The following is a 26,994-nucleotide window of genomic DNA, read 5'->3' as shown; positions in this document are numbered from 1 at the left end:
TACAATAGGCACTTTATTAGTGGTTGGAATGCAGTTACACGCAGGGGTGTGTGGAGAGAACACGGGAGGGAGGGCCGGCAACAGGCACAGGACATGGAGACCCCAGGTGGGAATTTCTCCCTCTCCAGGATCCTAGAACGGTGCTGATGAACAAAGACATGAAGTCGGGGGCCTTAAGATATGGAGAAGGAACCAGGAAACCAGGTCCTGAGTTCAACAAATTTGGCAAAAGGATCCTCAAGATGAGGTGACCAGGCAGGGAGGCCCGGTACGCACATGGCGTCTGCCCTGCACCCCTTCCCCTGAAATTGTCCCTTGGGTGGATTCAGTTTCTTTTCTCTCTTACAAAGAGAGCTGTGTCAATAACTGGCAGAGGAAGGGGAGAAAATCCAGCCAGCCAGCAGGTTTCCATTAGGCCGCTGTTAGTGGTCTCCTCCCTCCTGCTCAAAGCAGCCTCCCAAAGAGTCTCACTCCCTCATCCCCCATCAACGAACAGGGTGCGCTGCTGCCCCCACACCAGAAGACACCCCCACTTGGGCACGCACACCATACCCCACTGCAGCCATACCAGATAACAGAAGGCACTCCTCAGTGGCCCCATCTCAGCTGTTGAGACAGACGGGAAAGAAAACCTAATACACCTTTTAACGCATAGACAAGTTAAAAAAAATAATGAAGAAATGTACATGGTGGCCTGTGAGCCAGTTGTTCAGCTGTGAGAAGGGGCTCAGTCCGGGCTTGAGCAAATACAGTGAACCAGGTCCTTTAGGAGCTGCAGTGTACTGTGGCCATGGCTCCCCGACACAAATGCCATCCCACCATACGAGGGAACAGGAAGGCTGAGGCAGCCCACAGAGCCTGGACCCCATCGCATGCCAGACACATCAAGAGCCTTCATGGGACTTCTTCCCATCAGGGCCAGTGAGGGCTGGACTGACTCATCGTCGCTCAGTCTTGCGGAGGCCACCATGAAAAGTCTGACTGACTCTTGGCAGAGGGAGGAGATGCCACAAATCCTCCAGGTCCCCAGAAACTGGTGGTAACTGGATGATGGCGGGGTGGCAGTGACAGGACTTCGGGCCAGCCCAATGGACTGGCAGTTCTGACCCAGCTACACAGCACCCAGTGTGAAGCTTTGCAGGGAGGTGAGGGAAGGCGGGGCCTTTAAGACTCCGCCAGCTTCTTGTTCGTCTTGTTCAAAAGCTTCTTGAGACTGGAAGACATGAAGTAAGGCCTCTCGGCCGAGCCGTCATTCCTCTCCAGGTCCTCCACTGCAGAGAGACCCCAGAGCAGATGGCATGAGGGGAGCTCACAGGCAGGGCCTCTGGGGACGGGGCGGGCGGGGGCCACAGAAGCCTCAGAGGGTTAGGAAGCAAGACACACTGGGACTGGAGAGGGGCAGGCTACAGGGGGCTCGGGAATGGGACACACGCACGCTCCCCACACTCCCAGGCAAGGAAGCCCCGCATGCACCCCCAGTCTACAGGGCAGAAACAGGGAGGCCTGCCAGGCCGCAAGCTGGCCTCCCTCCTTCTCTACGCCTCCTACTCCTCGACTTCTGCCCGCTTCCCCTCCTCCGCACTCCCCTTCAACAGGATGTCTCTCAGCTCAGGCGACATGTAGTAGGGTCGCTCCTGAGAGCCGTCATTCCTTTCCAGGTCCTCACCTGGGCTCCCCCCAGGCACCGGCAGGGGGAAAATGGGGTGGTCAGGAAGGGAGGGGAAGAGGGAGGCAGGGAAGAACAGGGAAGCCAGCAGGCATGGAGGAGAGGAAGAGAAAAGAGAAAACAAAAACAAAAACAGATAGATTGAGAGACCAGAGTTAGTGGCAGCCACAGATTCCCCCCAACGAAGCTGGAAACTCGGAAGCCAAGGGCCCAGGGGCAGAGCCTTCCAGCTGCAGCCTAAACCAGGGGACAATAGGGTGGAGGAGCTCTGAGCGCAGGGAGGAAGCTGAAAGGGCATGCCAGGGCCCTAGGATCAGGGACAGCCAGTCCCTGGGAAGCTGGGGGCATCAGGCAGGTGCACGTGTAGCCCCATGGGAAGACGTTCTGCCCAGAGGGGAGAAGGGAGTCAGGGCCCAGCAAGCGTCGGGGTGAGCGGTCACTCACAGAAGCAGAGGAACAACGTGTCCACACACATGCCGTAGACACTGAAGAAGCCATGGGCAATCAGGTAGGAACCGATGATCACAGTCTGTATGAGGGGACAGGAGATGTTTCCCTCCCAAGGCTGCCCAGGGCAATTCCCACCCACCCTGCTCCTCGCAAGGAGGGATCCTCATTCCTCTGCTGATAAGCCCTCCTTAGAGTAACAACCTGCCAAATTCCTGACCTCTGTGGGCAGGGCCCTCCGATCCACAGGAAGTTCTCTGCTCTCTTCAATCCCAGGGCCTTTGCATATGCTGGTGCCCCGACTTAGTCTAGTTTATTATGCTTCCTCATTATTTGCTTTAAGCTCAAACATCAAGTCCCCAGGTACCACCTCCTCCAAGAAGCTGCCTCTGACATCCAGAACCTAGTACTGGGCACCCTATCCTTTAAGATCTTCATCTGGCTGCAATTCCACGCATGTTTAGGGCATTACAGGTGTAATGCCCACATCTCCACTACAGTGTGTCTTTCTCGATTATTGCAATAACCCCAATAGTTCAGTGACTCATAAGGCCTTGGTAGGTACCTGATATACATTTATCGACTGAAGACAGTGGACCTTACAGAGATTAAATAACTTGCCCAAAGTTACATATCCTAGAACTAGCAAAGAGCACTAAGATAGGAATCTAGGCCATAGAGCTCCAAGGCCTATACTCAGGTTTCCTGCTTCCTAGGGGTGATGACCTAACCCCTCCAGGGCCTCTCACCTCCCTGCCCTTATCTCCCTCCACACCAGCCTCACTGGTTTCCTGCCTGTATGGTGCCACCTTGGGCCTCTGTCCCTGTTCCCTATGCCTGGTTATTGCCTGCATCTCCTTCAGACCTTAGGTCTGATATCACTTGCACAGTGAAACTGCCTTGACTTCCAGACCTGCAAAACTCTTCCCCCACAGGCTCCAAATTTCCACAGGCTTAAAATCCTGCCCCCTGGCATGTACCAGTTTGCAATCTGAACTGTAAGTTTTCTGCGCGTGGTACATAGTAGGTGCTTAAGAAATGTTTGTGGGAATAAATAACCAATCCCCTACTTCTGACCCCCACCTATAGCTATCCAGTCAAAGAGGGCCCGGTGAGTCCCAATAGCTCCTTCTTCCCGAACACCTGCCCATCCCCAAAGTTCCATACCAGTATAGGGACCCAGTAATAATTGAGAGGCGGTGCTGTGTCTTGTATGATCCTAATACGGTGGGTGAAGAAGAAGAAAGCCAGGATTCCTGGAGAGGGGGACAAAACCAAGATGGTTGAGGTTTCGGCTAAAGGAAGTAGTCCCCCACAAAGATCCAACCCATCGCAGAAAAAAGACACGGGGACCCCACAGCCCAGGAGATTCCCGCAGCCAGACAGGCTGGGCAAGCAGCACTCACCCACGCTACCCACAATCAGAAGTTTGCCCAACAGGAAGAGGAAGTCAGTAACTTTGTCCAGGACAGCCACTCTGCAAGGGGGCATGAGGAGCAGGTGTGAACGTTGACTTAGGGACTGGGGGAGGTGGGAAGTGGCAAGAGAATGGCATTTTCTCTGACCTGATGATGTTTCTCATCAGCAGGAAGAAGGCGTTCTTGGCTGAGGTGCAGAAGTTTGTACCATAGATGGCAATCTGGAGGCAGGTAGGAGGGAAGGATCAGGCCCCCTGGGTGGGAATGAGGGTTCCTCCCACCCAGTAGAAGCTGGTGGGTTGGTTCCCAGGCCTACAAACCATGATGTAGGCATTCCTGTTGAGGAATTTGATGAACTTCTCTAGACACCAGAAACAGCATTTGAGACAGACCATGAGGAACTTGGCAAACTTGTTGTCCGCAGCTGGAAGAGAATGGAGGGGTATGAAGGGGAGGGGACACCCCCACATCCTCATTATGCACACTCGCCACAGCGTAGGACTCCCAGAGCCCACCTTCTCAGAGACAAGAGGAGACTCCGTGGTCCAGAACACTTGGGGGAGATGCCTCCAACGAGAGACCCAATCTCAAAGCTTTTCAGCCCAGCCTCTGAGACAGGAACCAATCACAACCCACACCACTGCTCTGGCCCGGCCTCCCAGGCAGACACCAAACCTTGCAGGCTCCCATAGTTCAATTAATCCCAGCTCCACACCTTAGTCCCACCCTCCTCAGAACAAATCCCAGCCCAACCCTTTCTCTTCAGGAACCAATAATGGCCCAAGCCTATTGGCCCTGCACTCTCAGATCGTTACCCAATGGGCTCTCAGCAGCATCTCCATAGCAGGAACCGATCACCCAAGCCCTTCAGGCCCCCCATCATCAGAAACCAACCACTGTCCCATCCCTTTAGCCTTGCTCCCAAGCAAGAACCAATTTCAATTTGCCCCTCAGTCTGCCTCCCCAACTTAAGGCCAAAGGCCACAGCATCTGGGCCTCACCTTTCAGGCGCTGATCCAAATACTCTAGTATCACTCGGATGATCTGTACAATGGCCAGAATGAGGGCACCAAAGGCCAGGGAGCCTGTGTGATACCTGCAGGCCAAGGGCATGGTCAGTGGCTGGACCAGGTCTCCTCCACCATATCTCACCCCCACCACCAGCCCACGTGGGGTCCCACCTGAGCGCCCGGCTGAAGGAAGAGAAGAGCGGGAAGGCAGGCAGGTCATCTGGCTTGTGCAGGGCCCAGTAGTACGAAGCGAAGGCGCCAGCTAGCGTGACCTGGCCTAGCGCCAGCACAAAGTTGGCCAGCCAGAAGAACATGAAGGCATTGAAGATCTGCAGGCCCAGGAGGGCCCGGTGGTAACCCGACTCACCACCATAGAAGGCGAACTGGCAGTGGGCTCCAGGACATAGGCGGGATTCATTGGAGGAGGGGAAGGTCTGTGGGAGGGATACAGAGCCCAGTCACACCACGGGGACCTGGGGCTCTGAGTGGGCTCTCGGCAGCAGGTCTGGGTCAGCAGTACCAGGGGCTCGTGAGACAGGAGTCAGGGGAATCAGGGTTAAGTCAGGGGACTGGAGGTTCAGGACTGGGGCTTGTAAAAGAGGCTCTAGAAACAAGACCAGGGGATTACAGAATGAACTTCAATGGGTGTCAATGAGGCAGCATAGGCTATCTTGGGGATCAGGGTAGGGTCATGTGTCAGCGGGCTGGCCACATGGAAAGGACAGGGGCTTATGGAAGGCAAAGACGAAGTTCTAGAAGAACGGACCATCACTGGGTTAAGAGAGGGGTGTGGAAGCTGCCAAGTTGGATCTCTTCTCCACGTCCCTCATATCCAGCACAGGGCAGACAGCAGGCGCCAAATGTTTGCTGAATGGTCCTCAAGTTGGAATGAAAGGTTTCAGACCCTCTAGGGGCTGCTGGGGAAATAGCCACCCCCTAACTCTGGACACCCACCTCAGGGTTGCAGGTTTTCCCTATAACTGGGCAGGTGGTGATATCATCGAAGATCTTATAAATGGCTTCGTTGGAAGTGGACAGGAAGCTGGAGACTTGTTAAGGAACCCAAGGTCTGAGATGGGGGTGCTCCCGGGGCTTGTGGGAAAGGATCCCTTCCCCCACCAAGTTTTGGACCTCCCCAAAGCCACAGGTCACTTCCAGGCAAGTGTGGTCTTTAGCCATCCATGGGATTAGGAACCGGGGTCTGACAGTGGATACACAGCAGTGCTGGCCCAGTAGGCGATGCAAAGGCACAGCAGGAAGAAGGTGACCAGTGGGTACAGCAAGGAACACATCACATATCCCACAGCCCTGGGGAGGAGCAGAGACATGGGCATCAGGGCCTGAGCAGCCCTGGGATCACCCTAGCCCAACACCCTGGCACCCACCTGCTGGCTTCTTTGATGAGTGCAATGGCGATGAGAATTCTCTTCCGTAGAAAGATGAGCAGCAAGATGATAACAACCTCAAGGATGCTCAGAATTATCACTGCAGAGGGCAGAGGGTGGCCGAGTCTGCCAGCTGCCTGGGTTCCCCACTATCTCCCAGACCTAACCAGAGGTAGAAATGGGGGGTTGGGACTCACTGAAGGCCATCCAGGTCTGCCGCAAATGCAGGTACACACGGAAGTCTGTCTGAAAGCCGAGGTCCACCAGGGAGATGTCGGAGCCAGCTTCACCACGGAGTCGGGCATACTCCATGTAGCAGTGAAATATACCTGCACAGAGAAATCGCCATGCTACAGCCTGCCGACTACTCCCCCAATGTAGCAAAGCGGGTACAACCACTGCAATTTAACAAAAGCAAAAACAGGCCGAGAGGGGCTGCCGGTGCTTGCTGCTGCCAGGGCCTTCGCATTTGCTGTCCTCACTTCCTGGTACATTCTTTCCCCATCAGATCCTTCAAATCCTCCTGTGCTGAAATGTCACCTTCTCACAAGAACTTCCAGAAACCCTTCCCCTTTTTAGAATGTTATGCTCTCACACTCCTTATCCCTCTTCTCTGCTTTGACATCTTAGAGGGTTTTCTGGTTTGTTTCTTGACCATCTTCCCCATACACCCAGGAATATAAGCTCCACAGGAGCAAGGTTTTGTCCTGTTTTATTCATTGGTATAAGCCCAGCACCTAGTAAACTGCCTAGAAGACAGCAGGTATTCAGTACATGTTTGATGAATGAATGAATGAATGAATGAATGATTAAGTGTCTCAATGCTGGGTGGCCTGAGGCTTTCCTCTGACCCCCTTGCAACTGTAACAATGATTCATGGGCAGGAAGGAAGCCCATGGGTGTTGACATCCCGTGGGCAGCATTAGGGAATTTCAGCATTCCTCTTAGCTCTTTATAGAAGAAACTATAAAAATCAGATAAAGTTAAAAAAAAAAAGTCTAATTGCCTCAAATGCCAGTATCCAGCTAGAATAACCACTAATGACATGACTATTTTAATAACTGTGTCCTCTGATTAGGTTGCACATCAGGCCATCTTTCCTCCTGGAAAGTTTAAATGAATAATCAGAATATATAGCACTGGGTTTTCACCTTGACCTCTAGACTCCACAGGCCTCAGTTTTCCCATTTCCTCCACATATGCTCTTCTTCTCATTAAGCCTCCTAATGAGTAAATATTAATTATCCTCATTTCATAGAAGAAGAAATTGAGGCAAAGGGAGGTTGGATCACTTGCCCAAGGTCACAGTGAGGAGTTGGCAGAACCAGCATTGGAAGCCCCCAGCTTTCTGGTGACAGAGCATGCAACCATAGCCACTGTCTTGAGCAGGCTGCTTGTGAATGCCATTTGGTGTCAATAAAATGCAGATCCAGGATTTGCTTTTTTCTGATAAAGCTCGTTAAAAAAAAAAAAAAAAAAGCCGATCCAGGCCCTAGTTTGGAAGACTATGATTTAACCCATCCCCCCCTAGAATGAGCACTGAGATTGTTTTCCAGTGTCTGCTGCCATAAATGACAGCGAGATGAACATCTTCACAAATCTGCCAAGTAAAGGACAGAGGAGATCAGATGGCTTAGAAGATTCTTGATGGACCAGTGCCAGGTCAAAGGGCATGAGCATTTTTCAAACAATGGGGAGGGAAGCAGAAAGGAAGGGAAAACGTACCGTAGCCCAGTACCAGAATCACCATGACGATCATCACCCAGACCATAATGCCAGCCAGGAAGCGGAGCAGCACGACGAACAGGAGGCTCATCACCATAGCAATGACCAGACCTCTGGGGCATAAAATGGGGACATGAGCGGGCCTCACCCTCTCATCAGCTTCAGACTGCCCATCCCAGGAAAGCCCACCGTCCCTTCCATCTTACATGACAATCCAGTACCAGGAGACTGTGTAATCTTCAAATATCCGCATGGCTAGCTGCCGAGCCTCCAGCACCCCATTGGCCTTCCTGGAGAAAGGCAGTCCAGGGCAGGGTCAGACCTCTCCCTGATTAGTCCAGCCCCAGGGGATGCCCTGTCCCTCCCAGGAAAGCACAATGCCAGTGCGGTGGGCCACCGTCCTCACTTGGCGCCCTCAATCAGCTCAGTGATGTTTTTCCGACCGCCGTGCCCATCCTCATAGGTTGTCTCGTTGCCCACCATGAGGACCCCCTTGTGGGCGTGGATGGCTGGGAAGCACCGCTGGGCCACTGCATGGAGCAGGGGATGGAACAGCAGTCAAGCTGAGCCCCGGACACCTCCCCACACCCCACCTGAACTCACAGGACTCCAGACTCACAGGGTGTGCTAGGAGTGAGGACCGCGGGGCAGTCGCCATCCCGAAGCACCTCAACCACACCCTGTTGAGAGATGGGGCAGTTAAACCCCCAGACCAGCTCCCTCTACCTGGCCCTGCCTAGGCGCCCCCCTCACCTTGCTGTCCTGGAAGCCAGGCACGCAGAACTGCTTGTAGTACTCCCAGTCCTGGGAAGCGCGAGCATTCAGGTAGGTGAGGTATCGGTTGGGGCACTTCTCCACGCAGATCTGGGGGCGGGGGCAGGAGGCAGGGTTGGGTGCGGTCAGGTACCTGATCCCCACTCAGACACAGCTCCACCTCCCGTTTACCAGGGAAAAAGAAAAAGCTGGGTGAGAAGCCATCACTACAGGGAAAAAAGGACCTCGTGATGGAAATGAGGCACAGAGGAGGGATGGGGAGGGGACAAGTTACCTGGGGGGTGGGACACTGGAATTCCAGCAGGACCAGGGGGCTGGCACACTTCACAATGTTGAAATAAAACAGGAAGGGTTTGTTCCTGGGGTTGGGGAAAGGAGGCGGAAACTCAACCACCTTACATAAAATATCTTAATGAGAACAACGATAATAACTGCAGCAGCAGCAACTCCATGGTCAGGTGCTGTTCCAAGTTCTGAACACATAATAAGCTCATCTAACCACCACAGCAGCCGTGTTAGGATGGGACTATTATAATGCCCATTTTGGAGATGAGGAAAATAGGGCCCAGAGAGGTTGAGACACTTGCTCCAGGTCACACAGCCAGGGAGTGGCATAGCCCTCACTTTTACAGGGAGTGGTATAACCTCCATTTTTTTACCTCAGCTGTTCATGACCATCTGACATCATATCCGATACTGTCTCCTCTCTGTCTCTCCCATAAAACATGGGTCTCCAGAGGACAAGACTCGTAATGTCTCATTTAATGCTGTGTCCCCAAGGCCTAGTACAGCAGCTGAGGATGACGGGAGTTTTAGAAATATTTGTTGGACTAACGGATGGAGTCAGGAGAAGCCTAGATCCTTCTCCCCAGAGCTCACAAAGCCCTCCTGCCCATTCCTCCCCAGACCCATCAGGCCCCAAGAAGCCAGACTTACGCATTTTTCGTGCCCTTCTGCCCACAGAACTGGCCTCGGCTATCAGTGGGATAGATCACCTTTCGAGGGTCCCCATGGGTCCAAGCTATGGAGGAATCCAGAGATGCTGAGGCACTGCCTGCCACTCCTCGGCGCCAGCCCTACTCCTCTCCCAGAGACTGTGGCTTGCCCGCTCACCCTAGAACCCCGAGTCCTGTCCCCTCCTCCACTCACCTATGATCCCTACAGCCACGTAGCCCACGATGGCCAGGAGGAGGAACACACAGCAAATGATGTCTGTGCAGCCCCTGGGAGCAAGGGACAGTGTCACGGTGAATGCCTTGGTGTCCTGAGTATCATACCCTGATCGCGGATCAAACCCATAACCCTGGCATTGCAGAGACAAAGGTCTAACCCAGGCTGTCTCCAACCTCTGGGCTACGGACTGGTACTGGTCAGTGCCTGCTGGGAACTGGGCTGCACAGCATAAGGTGAGCTTGAATGTAATGCACTTAAATCATCCCGAAACCGACCCCCTCCTACCCCTGGTCCAGGGAAAAACTGTCTTCCATGAAATCTGTCCCTGGTGCCCAAAAGGCTGGGGACACTACTCTAATCGAGCTATTGGAACCAGGGCCTCCCAGACCCATTGAACCCTGCACACACACTTAACAGCTATATGTTATTTGGGTACATGCTCCTGAGTTATGCAAATGTTATGCCAAAGGGTACATACATTTTAAGCTTTAATATCTAATACTACACTATCCTCAAAACAGGTTGCAGCAACGTACAACATTCTTTCGATTGAGTGTCTTTTTTCCTGCATCTTTATCAACATTACATATTAATGTTTTAAAAAATTTGAACTCTTTTGCCTTGGCTGGTGGATTGAGTGCTGGCCTATGAACCAAAGGGTTGCCAGCTCGATTCCCAGTCAGGGCACACGCCTGGGTTGCAGGCCTGGTCCTCAGTAGGGGTCACACAAGAGGCAACCACACCCTCTCTCTCTCTCCCTCTCTCCCTCCCTTCCCCTCTCTCTAAAAATAAATAAAATCTTTTTAAAAAGTTATTTAAAAAAAAAAACACAAAATGGGAATGTATGTTATAAAGAAATGTCCCCTTCTCACAAACACACACACCCCTGCCCATAAGTAGCCTGTTAATGATTTCTTGTGAGTCCTTTGGGTTACTTATTAGGTACCAATGTTAAAACAAATTATTTTTCTTAAGTATGATATGATACACTCATTGTTTTGTGTCTTGCTTTTTTTGCCCAATATATTGAGGGTCCATATCACTACTTAGGACTCTTGTACACTTTAACTGTGTAATATTATAACCTAAGGATCCACTGCAACTTAGCTAACTAGTTGCACAGGAGGGACATTCAGATAGTTGGATTTTTGCGATTTTAAAAAAGCTATTTCATACATTTTTGTCCATGTGTGCAAGGTTTATAAAGATTTTTTCCCTTGAATTTTAATTTTTGGAAAAGCTGCATATTTAAAATTTTGATATTTCCAAATTCCCTCTAAAAGACAGCAACGATTATTTTCAGAGCAGAACATGTGTCAATATAACTTTATCTTTGCTAATCTGTGATAGGAAATTCTATCTGGTTATTGTTTTAAATTACATTCCTTTACTCTCCAGTAAGTCTGAACATTTTTCCATAACTTCATTGTCTATTTCTTGTTCCAGTATTTTGCCTGAGTTGGTTTGTTTTTTTTTTTAACTAGTTCGTGAGAACTCTGTAAATTACGGAAATTAGTCCTTTTATCGTCAATTTGCAAATATTGATCACCAGCTTGTTGGAGAACTGATGGGGGAGTATGAGGAAACAGGGGTGGGGCAATATTAGCAAAGACACCCCCTCCACGCCACAGGAACCCAGAGCCCTTACCTGTTGTAAATGGGTCCTTTGAAGGTGGGGTCATACTTCTGTGGAGTTCCTGAAAATCAGCAAAACGGAGGTGGCTGGGCCAAGGGGCTGGGAGACCACCTTCTCCCAGATGGTTCCTAGGGGTATCTTTGGCCCCAGGAGTAAATTTCAGAGACCCTGCGGATTTTCTGCCTCATCTAAACTCCAGCAGAGGGCACACCGAAGCCCCCAGCAGAGCAGGCGGGGGCTGCGGGAGGAGCTGCTAAATGGATTTATCAGCTGGGGGCCACCCACTGGGGAGGGAACTGGAATGGGGGCTCCCAGGGAGCTAGGCAGGAAGGGGAGAGTCCCAGGTGGAAGCCCCACAGGAGTACTGCGGAGGGGGCTTCAACGGGCCCTTCGACTGAAGGGATTTGGAGGGACCTCTGAGAGACTTTCGGGGGGTAAGACGTGGGGGGGTGCTGGCAGGCCACGGTAGGGGGTGGCTACAGAGATCGGCATTCCCTCCGCTCCCTCCCAGTGGCCGGGCTCGGGTGCAGGACGGGGGCTGCCTACCGTGCTTCCCGTAGTAATGCTGCTGCTCGCCCCCCATCCCTGCGGCCGCCCGCCTGCTCCCGCGCCCCTACGGCCCAGGGGTCTGGCCGCGTGGGCGTCCCGAGGGAGGGACGTAGGACCGACAGGCTGGCGGCGGCTCCTCCCAAGGAGCCGGGCGGGGCGGCCCAAACCAGTCAGACCGGCCCCAGCGGAGCAGCTGCCAAGAGACCAACAGGGAGGAGAGGCCGGGCGGGGCGGCAGCTGCTCCCGCCACTCAACGGCCGGCCGGATTTAGCCCTCCCCGCCCCCTGCCCAGCCCCCACGCGGGGAACCCCTGTGGCTTCACCCTGGGCCCGCCCTCAGCCCCTCGCCGGGCCGCACGCCTCTCAACCCTGAAAGGGCGTCCAATGTCGCCCCATCCTCTAGGTGTGGAAACTGAGGCACAAGGAAGTCAATTTCCAGCGGGGGGGCCGCAAAACCGGTAGATGGTTGACCCCAAACACCCGTTTGTGAAGTACTTGAGCTGCAAATTCTCCAACCAGTGGATGTACTTTATTTTAGGCTGCGTTTTTGAAAAATTAAATACCAAGAGTTAAACATGGGGAGAGTTCCTATAAAAATCCACGTGGCCTGTTTCTTGACAACGGGCGAACTGGGGCCGGCAGCCCCCATGCCAACATTCCTGCCTGGCACTGTCCCCAGCTGGTCCCTTTGTGGCCCCCAAAGCTACACACTTGAACTCATCATCCCTGTACATCTCACAATTATGAATCCAGAAGCCATTGTTTTGTGGAACACGTGTTTATTGAGCCCCTACTGGGAGCAGGCCCTGGAGTGGCAAATCAGAGAGACCCAATCTTGTGTCTTGTGGAGCCAACACTTTACTGGGTGGCCCCGGATTTAACTGAGCCAGAGGGCACTTAGGCCAATGGAGCGCTTGCCTGCGCCGAGTCTGCCTCCTCAACTGTGAAATGGGGCAGAAGTATAAAACAGAAACTGGTCAAAGACCAGGCATGGGATGCCAGGCCGTGTACAGATGGGGCGGGGCTTACAGTTGGAATGGATGTGCTGTGCTGTGTAGGGGCGTTCAACCAATGTGGGGGCATACAGTAGGTATGGGGGATACTGCACGGGGCATTATACAGTCTGTATGGAGCTGTAGAGCTGACATGGAGGTAGACAATGAGGTGCTAATCAATGTGGGGTATACAGTAGGGGTGGAGATGTATAGTCCCTATGAAGTTGTACAGTCACTCTGGGGGTATACAACTGGCAGAGGGTGCAAGGTCAGCTGGCAGGACCCCCCACACAAACCATCCACCCCCATGCAAACCATATACTCCCTCAGTCTCACTGCATCTCCCAACAGCCATTGGGGCCAGCTGTATACTTTACAGTACAGCTAACCATAAACAGTTGGCATGGGGGTGTAGCTGGCAGGAATATATATTCAGCGTGGGGCATACAGTTAACATGGGATTATACAGTGCGGTCATATACACTTGGTGCTGTCTAATCAAAGCTGCTGCCTCACAGTCCCCACCCCCACCCCGACTCCTACCCCCGCTTTGATCACTCACCCGGCATTCCTAGAGAAAGGTCACCTCCATTCCGTGGCCTAGAGCTGTGGAGGCCCTGCCTCACCCCTCGCCCACAGACTTCAGCAAACAGGCAAGGCCCAAGGCTCCAAGCCATGGCCTTGAGTGACCAAGCCCCCTAAAGACATCCTGTGGTTCCTGAGGTCCCTGGCTGCAAAGCCAACTAGTCCCACCCCACGCAGTCTGAGGAGTGCCCAGGCCGCAGCTTCTTCTCTCCCCAGATACACTAGGTCTCTTGGGGTCACTCCTGTGGGCTCAGGACTTCAGCCAACTCCATCCTGATTCCCAAATAGCAGTCCCTGCAGAGAGCCTGGCTCCCAAGCTGCACGCCCGAGATGCCTGTCTCCCAGTGCCCCACATACAGTGCTCATGGGCGTCTCACACTCAGCACTGTCACATCCAAGTCCCTACCTGAGGGTCCCCTGACCTGCCTCAACTCAGGAGTGGCAACTGTCTTCCAGAGCACTCAGGCCAGAAACCTGGGGTGGCTCTCTGCTTAACATCAGCTCTACCTTCAGAATCTATGCAGTATCCAACCATAGCTCACTCACTCCTTGGCCCAAACCCTTGTCACATGGCCATCATCTCTCGCCTGGACCAGTGCAGGTGTCACTACCCTGGTCTCTCAGCTCCCACCCTTATACCCCACTGTGTTCCTCCCACCATGGCCAGAGGAGCCTATAAACACCTGAGTCAGGGCACATCCTTCCTTTGCCCAAAACCCTCCGTGGCTCCCACCTCACTCAGGGGAGAAGCCTGACTCTTCACTATAGCCCACGAGGCGCTGTCTCCTCACAGCCCCCACCTCCTCCCTCTCACCTTTGCTCATTTCATTCCAGCCTCACTGGCCTCCTGGTTACGCTGAAAATTCACCAGGCATGGTCTCGACTCGGGACCTTTGTACGTACTCCCTTCACCACCTAGTAAGGTCTTCCCCAGGAAGTCCACGTGGCTCCACCTCCTTCAGGCCTCCGCTCAAAGAGCACCTCCTCGAGAGGCTTTCTCCGACCCTCCTACCTAAAACAGCACCCTTTCCCCCACCTTTAAATCACCTTACTTTCTTTTGTTTCTTACCACTACCTGACATGTCTGTCGCACATTTATGCATTGATTGTTTGTTGTCTGCTCCCATGCCCAAGGGCAGGGATTTATATTTTTGTTTTGTCTGTGGCAGTGTCCCCAGTACCCAGCATAGCACCTGGCATAGAATAGGCTCTCCAGAAGTATTTGTTGAATGAATAACCACAGTATATAATCCATGTATATACAGCTGACCCATGAACGAAATGGGTCTGAACTGTGCGGGTCCATTTATGTGGCTATTTTTTAATAAATATGTACAGTGCCATAAATGTATTGTCTCTTCCTTGTGATTTTCTTAATAATGTTTTCTCTAGCTTGCTTTATTGTAAGAACACAGTATATAATACATGTAGCATACAAAATACGTGTTAATCAACTGCTTGTTATCGATAAGGCTGCTGGTCGACAGTAGGCTATTAGTAGTTAAGTTTTGGGGGAGTCAAGTTACATGCAGGTTATCCACTGTGTGGGGTATCAGCACCCCTAACTTCCATGTTGTTTAAGGGTCAAATGTGTAGTTAAGACTGAATATTAAAATGCATCTTAGAGTTTTCCAGGTGCGCATATTTTAAAAAATAATCTATAAGTTTTACACATAAAAGAATTTTTACACACCCCAAATGTGGAATTTCCAGTTGGCAGAAAAAGGATAAATCAGTCAGTAGACTTGACTGCATTTGGAAGAAAATAAAGTTAATTCCACCCTCTGCACATAGCAAAAACAATTCCACATGGATTAGTCATGCAAACATATAAAAACTCAAAATGATTACAAGTATGAAGGGAAAACACAGGAGCATATTTCTACCATCTAAGAGGTGAGACTGGTAAGGAGGGCGGAGGAGAGAGAAAAGGAGCACCAAGAGTTTCTTGTGTCAGCTAAATGACAGCCAGACTGGCAGAGTGGGAGCAGCCACTAGCAGCTGGTGCTAACAGAGGAGGGCCTTTCAGCCACTGGCTCCCTGCTCTTCACCATATTGGAGGTCCTGTCATCAGCCCATGTTACAGCAGAGGAAACCAAGGCTCAGGGAGGGGAAGCAGCTTGCTCAGTCGCCTAGCAACAACCGGTGGGTCCCCGCTCCAGGTCTGATGGGTAAGTGGGAACCACTAAGGGAGTCTGGGTAGGAGCATACCAGGCCAGGCTGGGGAACGGAAGACACTTAGGGGAATCTCAGCTCTCAGGGAAATCAGTGGCTGCCACTGGGACAGCTGAACCATGATGTTGCTGTGTGAACTTGAATTATCCCTCTGTAAGATGGAACTAAAGATGCAGAGAGCGGCACCTGGCGTAGGCTTGGCTCAGGGCCTGGCCTAGTGGGCACTTAAGAAATATAAGAGGGAACACTGGTACTGTCATCTGATGGGTTCCATTTAGCTCTCACTGAAATTACTGGGTAGGGAGGAAGGGAGGTGCAAGGCAAATACTGATGGTTTCTGATAATGAGCCTGCTCCAAACCCTGGAGGATGGGAGCCTGCTGATCTTTGCAGCAAAGCTGCGCAGCAGTAATGAGAAAAGTCCAAATGTCCCAGAGCCTCCAGTTACTGACCTGTTCGCCCTGTGCCAGGCACTCTTTTAAAATATCACGCAGTTGACCTCAGTTCATTCTTTGAACAACTTTGTGAGCGTTGATCCTACCATTATACGCCCCGCTCCCTCTGACAGGTGCAGAAACTGAGGCCCAGAAAGAAACACTGTGCAGGTGGCCACAAAGACGGTACTGGGCCACCAGTTCCTAAGTTAGTGTCTCTACGAGTTTCCTGTCTCTTGTAACAAATACCACCAACTAAGTGGCTTAAAACACCACAAATTTATTGTCTTCTAATCCTGGAAGTCAGATGTCCAAAGTGCATCTCAATGGGCTAAAATCAAGATGCTGGCAAAGCCGCATTCCTTCTGTAGGTTCTCTCTCCCTCCCTGTTTCAGTTTCTAGAAGCTGCCCCCCTTGCCTTGTGTCCTCTTCCTTCATCCTCAGAGCCAGCACTCCCATCAAGCCCACACCTGCTTCCATTGTCCCTGTCTCCCCCGACCCCTCCCGGCCTCCCCCTTTCCTTTAAAAGGACCATTGTCCTCGGCCCACCTGGATCACTCCGGATAAATTCCCCATCTCAAAATCCTTCATGTAATTTCTTCTGCAAATTCCCTTTTGCCATGTAAAGTAACACAGTCACAGGTTCCAGGAATTAGGGTGTGGGCATCTTCGGGGGGACCATTATTCTGCCTATCACAGTGTTCTTACCATTTAAGCCAGGGGTTGACAAAATGTCACCAGCGGGGCATATCTGCCCATCGCTTGTTCTCATATAACCCAGAGCCACAAATGGTCTTTACATTTTTAAATGGCTGAAAGACATCAAAAGAGGAAGACTATTTGGTCATGCAAAAATTATGTGACAGTCAAATGTTACTGGTCACCGATCAAGTTTCCAAGGCACAGAGCCATGCTCATTTTCATACCGTCTGGCTGTTTTCACACTACATGGGCACAGCTGAGTAGCGGCAAGAGATTGTGTGTGGACCGCAAAGCTGAAAATTGTTGTTCTCTCAACTTTTACAGATTTTGCCACCTCCTGGTCCCTAGGCCGTGGACCTACATGCAGAGTCCGAGTGTGTGCCAGTGTTTCATGTGCTCTCCTGGTAACAACTGGAAGTGGTAAGGCATGTCAGTTATTCCCCTGCAATGTGGGTGAGGAAACTATGTCCTTTTCTTCTCTAGGCTGCCATTTCCTGTCTTGAGAATAGGACTAAAACTTGCATTTGCTTTGTCGGTGTTGCCAGGACTTGATGCTAAAAAAGCACTTAGCACAGGGGTGCAGGCTTCAACAACCCAGGCGCATGGTCCCATTTGTCAGAGGAGGCACACTGAGGCCCCTCACTGGCTTAGACCATACAGCTGATGAGTGATGGATCTATAAAACAAACCAAGGCCCCTCTGGCTTCAACCCAGGCTTTTTCTTTGGCAGTCACTGGGAGAGACAGAGCTAAAGATACGACAACGGTAGGGGAGAAGGCGTGGGAAAGCTGAGTCATTAGGCCAGGCTAGGGGTGGGGGTGGTTTGCCGAGATGTCCTTTGGGTCTCCACTTTGCTGGGCACAGTGGCCAGCCCATCCCAAGCAGCAGGCGTAAGAGATAAGAGAACCAAACACAGGCTCCCTGGTTACCATGCTGGTGCCAGGACATCCAGTACTACCCAGCCCCTACGGCTTCCGGATACCAGCCAAGTCCCCAAGGCCTACGGTGGCTAAAGGCCTCACCTCCACAACCAGTCTGGCTTACCCTTGCCTTCGCAGAAGTCTGTGCCTGAGGAATGGGCATCCCAGCCACTCAGGCAGGAACCTTTGACAAAGGTTTTTGGGACAGCACGTAGGTGGGAAAGCTGGAAGCGATTCCACTGGTCATATCGCTACGAACAAAACATAGAGCACCTACTGGGGCCCAGCATTTACTTCTGGAAACTCATGTCATCCTCATGAGGCTCTGAGGTAGATGGTACAATATAAAAATTGAGGCACGTCAATGTTTATTACTTGCCCAAAATCACACACAGCCAGCAGGAGCTGGGATTTGGACTTGGCTCCTTACCCCCCATGCTCTTGAACGTCGCTTGATGAATAACTCTGATTAACTGACCGTTTGCCATGGACCACCATCTGGGCTTAATGCTGTACTTGTATCAGTTCACTAAGCCCTGGAGACGGAGGGAGCTGATACTATTGTTAACACCATTTTATGGACAGAAAAACTGAGGCTCAGGTATATGAAAGGTATAGATACAAAAGGTTCAGGGATATGAAAGGTAAAGATGGTATAGAACTAGAAAGAATGGAACTGGGAGTGGAACAGAGCTAGTGCCGGCTTCCGGAACCTGGCTGAGAGTCAGGGCTCTGTGGTTTGCTTTTTTTGTATTTAGATGTGTTCATTTAGCACCTTGGTACTGGGGGACTTATGCACTCAACTAGTGTTATCACCTCTGTCCAGGTCTCCTGGTCTCTACCACTGCAGCCCCTAGCGCCCAGGGAGCATCCATGAACACTCGTGTCAGGCCAGGCTCCTCCTCGGCTCCGTACTCTCAGTGGCTCCCATCTCTCTCGGAGCAAAATCCTGCCCACGGCCCAAAGGCTCTGTGCACGCTGCTTCCATCCCCTTCTTGCCCTCACCTCCTCCCCTTCTACCCCTGGTCCCTATACTCCAGCCACACAGGCTTCCTCACTGCTCCCAAAACACATCAGACACAATCCCACCCCAAGGCCTTTGCGCAGGCTGTGCCAGCTGCCTGAACCACTCTACGCTGCTCCCTCCCTTGCTCTGCTCCCCTCAGGACGGCCTTCTCTGACCCTTCCACTTCCAAGTTTAAACTCTGCCTCCAGAACATATACATATCACTCCTACCCCCTCCTTCCTGCTTTATTTTTCTCCAAAGCCCTTCTCTGACATTCTAAGAATTTCCCTCATTCATCTCATTTCTTGTCTGGTTTCCATTCTAGAATGTCAGCACCACAGACACAGGGCCTGCAGTGTTTCCAGAATCTAGAGCAGAACTGGGCGCAAGTCACCTGCACAATAACTGTTTGCTGAAGGAGATTATGAATAAACTTGTTTAGATTAAGTAACCCTGTATGCTCATCAAGATAAAAACTTCCACCAGAACAAGACTTCAGACTAGGAGACGCCACTCTTCCTCTGCCCCCTGGCCCAGAGACCTCGCTTCCTCTCCCGGGGAGAAGTTTCTCTCTTTAATTTCCCTCTCCTCCTTCCAGACACTGTGTACAGTTCACATATACAAGCAGATTTGTAGTTTCATCCCTGAGTTTTGTCACACGTACTAAGGTAATCGGAATTGCTCCCCATCAGAGAGGTTAAACCTACTTCATCTTTTTACAGGGCAACATAGTATCCTCCTCAGGGGACAGTGAAATTTTTCATTAAATCAGCCTGAGGAGCTATAAAAAGATACAAATGCCACACACAGAGAAATGAGACTAGGTTCTGGAGACTCCTTGGCGACCTTACCCCTGGGATGAGGACAGCTGGCTGAGGGTTTCTGAAGAGTTCTTTCAGGTGGAAGTCTAAAATCTTGGGTGCGGTTGAAGGCTTATTTTTAATTTCCAGCCGCCACAGAAAATATATAAATTGTGTTTATTTAAGAGGTTAAAAATCATATTTAAAAATAACCCTCCCTTTGAGGATTGATGGGGCAAGGGCATAAGAGAACTTTTCAGGGCTGATGAAAAGGTTTTACCAGAGGTCTGCAAATTTTTTTCTCCTGAAGGCCAAATGTTAAGGATTTTTAAGCTTTGTGGTTCACGTATCACCTCTGTTGTATATATTTTTTCATATACTTAAAAAGTTAAAATAATAAATTTTGTGTTATGTTTTTTACCCCCCACACACCCCCCAAATAATAAAACTGATCGGCCCTCCTTGGGCAGGAGGGGCGTCCGTGGTGCTGGTAATGTTTTTTTCCTGAACTGGGTACCGGGTTCCATGGGCGTGAAAACTCCTGGAGCCTCGAAATTTAGGAACTGAACTCTTTTATGTATATATTTTCTGCTTCAATAAGAAGTTTAAAATATTCCCCTTAATTTATTAAATATAAGATGGTCCACCCACAAATGCACTACTTGATGTAACTGCCAGAAATGATGGAGGAAGCTTTCCAGGCACTGACATGAGAGATCATCTCCAACATATATTAAGAAAAAACAAAAAGCAACATGTGAAACAAACACATTTCATTCAACAAATATTTGTTGAGCATCTACTAAGTACCAGGCACTGTCAATACAACTTCAAACCAAACAGACATGCAATCCTGCCTCATGAAGCTAGCACTCTAGGGATTTGCTGACATTTTTGTAAAAGAAAAACAGAGAAACCACAAAATGAAGAATATGTATGTATGTATTTGCACGGGAAGCTTCCATCTGGAAGTCAACATTAGATGTTGTGATACTGATGCACTTCCAGCAGGAGTGTGGGGCAGGGAGAGCATATAAGAAGGAACCTTTTCATAATAAAGCCATAAAGCCTTTTGTATTTTGAAGCATGTGAATATATCACATATTATCTCTTTTTTTTAAACAAGGGTTTTGTTTTGCTTTATTGGCGGGGGGGGGGGGGGGGGCGGGGCACGGGGAAGGGAGGGAGCAAGGGAGGGCGAGAAACATTGATCAGTTGCCTCTTGCACCTGCTAACCAGAGACCAAACCCACAACCCAGGCATGTGTCCTGATGGGAATCGAACTCGCAACCTTTCAGTTCATAGGAAGACACTCCAACGAACTGAACCACTCTGGCCAGGGCGATCTCTTTTTTGAAAAGCTGCAATTAAGAAGTAAATACCCTTTACCAACAGTTTGTTTGTTTGAGTTGTTTTCCCAATCAGGCGCCAGGACAGCATTGCTTACTGAACTGGACTCTAGGGAAATGGGCCATGGAATCTTTTTTTAAACAAGTACAATTCCTTTTTTTCCTATCCCCGCCCCCCAATAGAGTCTATTGTTTTAGGTTCTAGAATCTTATTCCATGAGGTTCACGCTAAGGATAGCAATGCCCATTGCTGTCATCTGTCAGGGCTGGGAGCCATTTCAGGGTTTCCCTTGGAGCCACTGCCTTCCCCTAGACACACTGCCTCATAAGATGGGAACTTCCTGCCCTGCCCAGGTCAGCCCAGGTCCTGTTCTAACAGAGAGGGCTGCTTCTCTATCCGCTCATGGAAAATCCATGTCCCCCAGTAGGACCAGCCCCAGAGGCCTCCTGAGCACAAAGAACTTGCCAGGAACTGCGCAAATGGTTCCCGGCAGGCCCAGCCTTACAGACGAGGATAGGGTTTCAGAGACATCACTAACCTGCTCAGGGCCATGCAGCTCGTGTTAGAGCCAGGATCTGAGCTTGTGTTTGTCTGCTGTCGCCTCCTAAATTCACAGAGAGCACTGGGGTACAAGGGAAGGATATGAGACACTCTTGCACACTGTTCCCTAAGGGAAGGTCTCCGTTATCTGGCAACCCAAGGGCCCCAGGTTTTTGGTTCTGATGTGAGTAGACTTTTTACAAGTGAAGGGAGACCTTCCTGCACTTGGAGGAGTCAAGCCATGTGGCCCCCTTAGAGGAGGTGAGAGCCTGGCTGCAAGATCCAGCTGAAGCCTCCACCTTGGGCTCCTCTGAGCCTCATAACAGCAACTGTGTGACTTGTTTACTGTTCCCTTGGCCTGAATCTTACTTCTTCCAAATTTTCCCACAGCCATTGGCTCAACCTCCAGCCCTTGGTCACCTAAAATAATCCCAGACAATTTTCTCCACACACTCGGTATCCTGTTCCTTGCTCCACAGCACTTACAACAACCTAGAATTACATATTCACTCCCTTGTCCATTCCCTGTGGTCAAGGATTCTGCTTTGTTCACTGTGGTGTCCTCAGTGTTTAGGCCCCGCCTAAGTGATGCTCAAAAAATACCTGAGATGGAATGTGCTCCCAGTGCCCAGCATAAGGTCTGCTGGGTACAAAGGTCCCCTGTCTCGGGTGAGCGCCTGGCAGGGCCTGGGAGGGTTTGTGCAGGCCCGTCCATGGCTAGCTCTTTTTGACCAAATTCAAGGCTGAGTGAATGATATTATTGTCCACTCTGTCTCTCCATCCCTACCTCAGCCTGGCCTCAGGGAGCCCAAAGATTCCTCAAGTGCTGCCCACAGGCCGGCAGGGAACTGTGCTGAAATTCAAAGATTGAAGCTAGCCGGCCGCACTGAAGGGACCCACAGCAAGGGCAGCTGCAGGGTCTGGGACCTGAGCCAAAATTAAGAACAAGGGGGCCCCTTGAGAGATTGGCAGTTTCAAGCAAGGAGGAGAGTGGCTGGGTGGTGGCCAGGTCCCCCTGTCTCCCTCTTCCCTGGGCTGGGCAGGGAGGGTCTCGGCCTCCCCCTACTGTCTCTTTGCAGCCTCCTAAGGTCAGAGTCCCTTGTGGGGGAGGAAGGGAGCCACAGCTCTAGTAGACTAGTTTTTCTTTATTTTTAAGTGGTTTCCGGCCCCTTCCCCAAAACGATTTAGTCTCACGGTTTCCAGGAAGTTCCCCTCACACAGGGAGGGGCTGCGGGCCTCTTTGCCCGAAGGCAGTGCCTCAAGGGGCGTGGGACCAGCTTAGACCTAAGAACCCAAAATGGAGAAGAGAAAGGAGAAACTGAGGACTGTTTCCCCCAATCCCCGCCCGGCCGTGGGAACCCCGGGAAGAGAAGCGCTGTGGGGTGTGGTAGGGGACGGTCCTCATCTTGCCGCCGTTCCCTGGGCTCCAGAGGTGCAGACCGTCCTCAGAGGTGCGCGGGAGGGGGCTCCAGTCGCCTCGATCTTGCAAAATTGCAGGGGGCACCCCCAACCATTTGCACAGGACGGGGAAAGTTTGCTAATTGTTTCCGGCTTCCTACCTGCCCCCTCATTGGAGGCGCCTTGTTTTCCGCCTTTCCCACGCGGCGAGCAAGACCGGATAGACTTCCACCCTTGCATTCGGTCTGCCAAGTCTCGCCTCAGTTTCCCCCGTCGGGCCAAAAGCCCGGGACGGCGATTTCCAGGGGGATGTGGGTAGGAGGAACAAGTGGACAAAGGGGACTGGAAGAGGAGGGGGCCCTGTCCCTTTCCCGAGCCCGGATCGCCGCGCCTCCCCTCCCCCGCCTGGCATCTGAGCCGCCCAGATAACGGGACCTCCCGGGCAGAGCATGCGCCGTGCGTACCGGCCCATCAGCCGGAGAGAGAGCAGGGGCTCCCGGGAGGGGACGCAGGGCGACCTGGCGGGAACAGGGGTAGTGGGCTCGGCGCAGAGAGGAGTGCGGGCCCAGGGAGCGGGCCCCAGCAGCAGCGTGGGTGTTTAAGATGTCAGACGTCTACCTCCCCTGAGGCCCCCCCCCAACTCAGCAAAGGCGGTCGCGGGGCAGAGGCGAGTCCTACCGTAGGCTCCGTCCTTCCTGTCGTCCTCCATGGCCACGGCGGGCCGGGAGGGGAATCCGAGCCAGCGCGACCCCAGCCCGGGCGGGCGGGAGGCTCGGCGGGCTGCAGTGCCCCGCCTCAGTCCGGCTCCGCCCGGCCCGCCCTGCGGGCTCCGCGTGCCCTCTCCAATGGGAGCCCTGCGCGGGCGAGGGCGGGGTGTGGGGCGGGGCCGGGCTCGGAAGGGGGTGGGACCTCAACCTTTGTTTCTGCTCTGGACTCCTGTGAGACCCTTTTGGTGTGTTGCTTGCATAAGGAACAGTCATCATTCATTCATTCCTCCATCCACCCATTCATTCGTCAAATAGATACTGAGCGCTCTCTATGTGCCAGTGAACAGACAAAATGATGCCATTTTTCATTCAGCAGATTGGCAAGAAGTTGCCTTTGGTAACATCATGCCTGGTGAGCAGATACCATGTGTTATATCGTTCTCTGGCAGAAAGATTAATCCAAACTGTGTTCACCCTGTGCGATTCCTATCTGCCATTGCAGACATGTGTGCCTGGAGAGTCCATGCCAAAGAAAAGATGTTACCTGCAGCTTTGATAGTTTTTGTAAAAAAAAAAAAAGGGGGGGTGGGGAGACATACGTCCACCAACAGAGAACTGCATACAACATGATGGTAGGTCTTGAGAGGGAATACTATGCAGCATATAAAAAGAATAACGTCATCAGGGAAATGCAAGTTAAAACAATGAAATACCACTACACACTCACCAAAATAGCTAAAGCTAAAAAACAGACGGTGGCAAGTACTGGTGAGCAAATGAGATTCTTCCCCACTGCTATGGGAATGTAAAATGACACCCCCTTGGAAAAAAGGTCTGGTAGTTTCTTATAAAATTAAATGGCAACCCACCATATAACCCAGCCATTGTATTCCTAGGTATTTACTCAAGAAAAATAAAACTACTTAAAAAGAAAGAAAAGGAAAGAAACTACAAAGAGTTCTGGCTACTGTGGCTCAGTGGACTGAGCGCTGGCCTGAGAACCAAAGGGTCACAAGTTCAATTCCCAGCCAGGGCACATGCCTGGGTTGTGGGCCAGGTCCCCAGTAGGAGGCACACAAGAGGCAGTCACACATTGATGTTTCCCTCCCTCTCTTTCTCCCTCCGTTCCCCTCTGTCTAAAAGTAAAAAAAAATAAAATCTTTAAAAACAAAAAACGAAGCCACAAAGACATGTAGACAAATGTTCATAGCACCTTTATTCGTAATGGCCCAAAATGAAAGTGACCCAAATGTCCATCAATGAGTGAGTTGTTCAACAAACCGTGGTCCATCTATACCATGGAATACTCCTCAGTAATAAAAAGGACCAAACCATTGGTAAGTGCAACAGCATAAATATATTTTAAAAAGCACTATGCCAAGTGAAAATTGCTAGACATTTTTGTACGAAGTTCTAGAACAGACATAGTTTATCAACGTATGGTAACAGAACTTGGATCAGGGTTTGTCTTCACAGGAGGTAGTGACTGACAGGGCAGTCGGGTGATTTCCGGGGCACTGGGAACAGCACTGTGGTTACACAGATCGGTTGAGTTTGTGACAGTTACTTGAAATACATCACTTTATTTTTATGGAAAATATTTAAATAGTTTAAGAAAGAAAGAGGTGGCCCTGAAGGTTGTAACAAGAGTGAATATTTATAGGGAGATTACTCAGCGTCAGGGGAGGTATTAAGTGCTTTATATGAAATCTTTAAAACCATTTTCTGGTTGGAAAAGTGACAGAGGTTAAGCAACTTATTAAGTGGTTTGCAGTAAATCCTTGCAACCATTTCCCAGTTGGGTAAAGTGACACAAAGAGGTTAATTTACTCAGAGTTAAAGTTAGTAAGCCTGCGGCCATACAAGGATTTGAACTCCTGGAGCTTGATTTCACAACCCAAATATCCTCCACACCCATCAGCCACAACACTGACAGTGTAGCCCAACCAGGCTTTTAAGTCCTACTGGTGAGTAAAAATAGCAAGTTGTGTTTAGTGTTTGGTCATGTGTGGTATGAGAGAGAGAGAGAGAGAGAGAGAGAGAGAGAGAGAGAGAGAGAGAGAGAAACAAGAACATTATGCACGTACACATACATATATTTGCATGAAACTAAATAGAAAAAGATCTCAACACTCCAGTGGTTGTTAAAGGGAACAGGATGGAGTGGAGCCAGCAAAGGTGACAGGTTTTCTTGATCTATGGTCTCTCTTTATTTTTTTAAAGAATACATTTTTTTAATTTAGTTAGTTATTTTTAGAGAGAGGGGAAGGGAGGGAGAAAGAGAGGAAGGGAAACATTGATGTGCAAGAGATACATCGATTGGTTGCCTCTCGCACGCCCCAGCCAGGGACCTGGACTGCCACCCAGCCATGCACCCTGACTGGGAATCAACCAGGCCAGCACTCAGCTCACTGCGCACCACCAGCCAGGCCTCCCCCCTTTTTTTTTTAAATAGGAAAAAGTATTTATGTGTTTCTTGGGTGATTTTCTATTTCAAAAAATTGATTTAAACAAACCAGTCGCAGAAGAACAAATACTGTATGACTCCACTTATAGGAGGTTCCTAGAGGATCCAGGTCCATAGAGGCAGAAAGGTGAGCGCGGGGGGCGGGAGGAAGGAGGGTTGGGGAGTTAGTATTTAATGGGGAGAGGATTTCAATTGCGGAAGATGAAAAAGTTTAGGAGACAAATCGTGGTGATGGTTAAACAACAATGTAAATGTACTTAATGCCACTGAAGTGTACACTTAAAATGAATAAAATGGTAAATTTTATGTTATGTATACTTTACCATAATAAAAGTTTGTTTAAAATATATGTTTAGCTCTGTGTAGCTCAGTTGGTTGGACATTGTCCCGCAAAAGGAGGGGTCACTGGTTTAATTCTCCACCTGAGCACAGGCCCAGGTTACAGGTTCAGCCCCAGTTGGAGTATGCGAGAGAGGCAACCAATTGATATTTCTCTCTCACATCGAAATTTCTCTCCCTCTCTTTCACCCTCCCTTCCCTTCTCTCTAAAATAAATAAATAAATAGATAGATAAAATATTTTTAAAAATATGGTGCAACACAGCTGTAACAGGAGACACTTGGGAAAGCCCATAGGAGGGACCTGACCTACACATGGGTTGGGAGATCAGAGAGGGCTTCCTGAAGAGGAGACCCTGAGAGCTGAATGAGAATGAGGTAGAACACTGTCTGGTGTGGTTCAGTGGATTGAGTGCGGACCTGCGAACCAAAGCATCAGGGGTTCGATTGGGCCGGGTCCCTTGTATGGGGTGTGTGAGAGGCAACCACACGTTGATGTTTCTATCCCTCTCTCCCTCCCTTCCCCAATCTCTAAAAATAAATAAATATAATCTTTTTTCAAAAAGAATGAGGTAGAGAAAGCAAAAAGGAGCAGGCACTGAGCCATCAGGTGCCAGAGGAAAGAGAGAAAGACAGTGAAGAGCTGAAATTGGGGAGGTCAATGTGTCTGGAGCAGCGGGTTTAAGTGGTGCCTTGTAGGGGAGGTCAGCAGGTCTCTGACTGTGCCAGGCAGGGCAGCCCAGGGCAATAGGGAGCCATAGAGGATGTGAGAGTGAGGAAAGGTGGTAGGAGCTG

At 50.7% G+C, this 26,994-nt stretch overlaps 1 protein-coding gene across 3 annotated transcripts; it reads right to left on the bottom strand.

Moving 5' to 3' along the window:
- On the bottom strand, positions 1-23,518 carry SLC44A2 (solute carrier family 44 member 2 (CTL2 blood group)). 3 transcript variants are annotated; one of them, XM_054562194.1, is made up of 22 exons: positions 23,366-23,518; positions 11,247-11,295; positions 9,575-9,648; positions 9,362-9,446; positions 8,700-8,784; positions 8,405-8,515; positions 8,271-8,331; positions 8,058-8,181; positions 7,858-7,941; positions 7,652-7,764; positions 6,124-6,255; positions 5,927-6,026; positions 5,757-5,849; positions 5,496-5,583; positions 4,713-4,975; positions 4,533-4,627; positions 3,852-3,955; positions 3,679-3,752; positions 3,520-3,590; positions 3,281-3,369; positions 2,111-2,195; positions 1-1,666 (listed from the first exon to the last, which is right to left on the bottom strand). In XM_054562194.1, exons 1-22 carry the CDS (start codon positions 23,394-23,396, stop codon positions 1,545-1,547), a joined length of 2,133 nt encoding a protein of 710 aa, XP_054418169.1. In that variant the 5' UTR covers positions 23,397-23,518; the 3' UTR covers positions 1-1,544. The 3 variants fall into 3 exon arrangements, with proteins under 3 accessions (XP_054418169.1, XP_054418168.1, XP_054418170.1); XM_054562193.1 differs by lacking the exon at positions 23,366-23,518 and adding an exon at positions 11,781-11,968; XM_054562195.1 differs by lacking the exon at positions 23,366-23,518 and adding an exon at positions 11,781-11,968 and having other exon boundaries at positions 1-1,271.
- Between the last annotated feature and the right edge of the window lie 3,476 nt (positions 23,519-26,994).

This window comes from Pteronotus mesoamericanus, unplaced genomic scaffold, assembly GCF_021234165.1.
Source record: "Pteronotus mesoamericanus isolate MK-2021 breed Mesoamerican mustached bat unplaced genomic scaffold, CSHL_Meso_final scaffold_636, whole genome shotgun sequence".
NCBI lineage: Eukaryota > Metazoa > Chordata > Mammalia > Chiroptera > Mormoopidae > Pteronotus > Pteronotus mesoamericanus.
The sequence above is the reverse complement of the archived record's forward strand: the minus strand, read 5'-3'. Positions and strand labels throughout refer to the sequence as shown.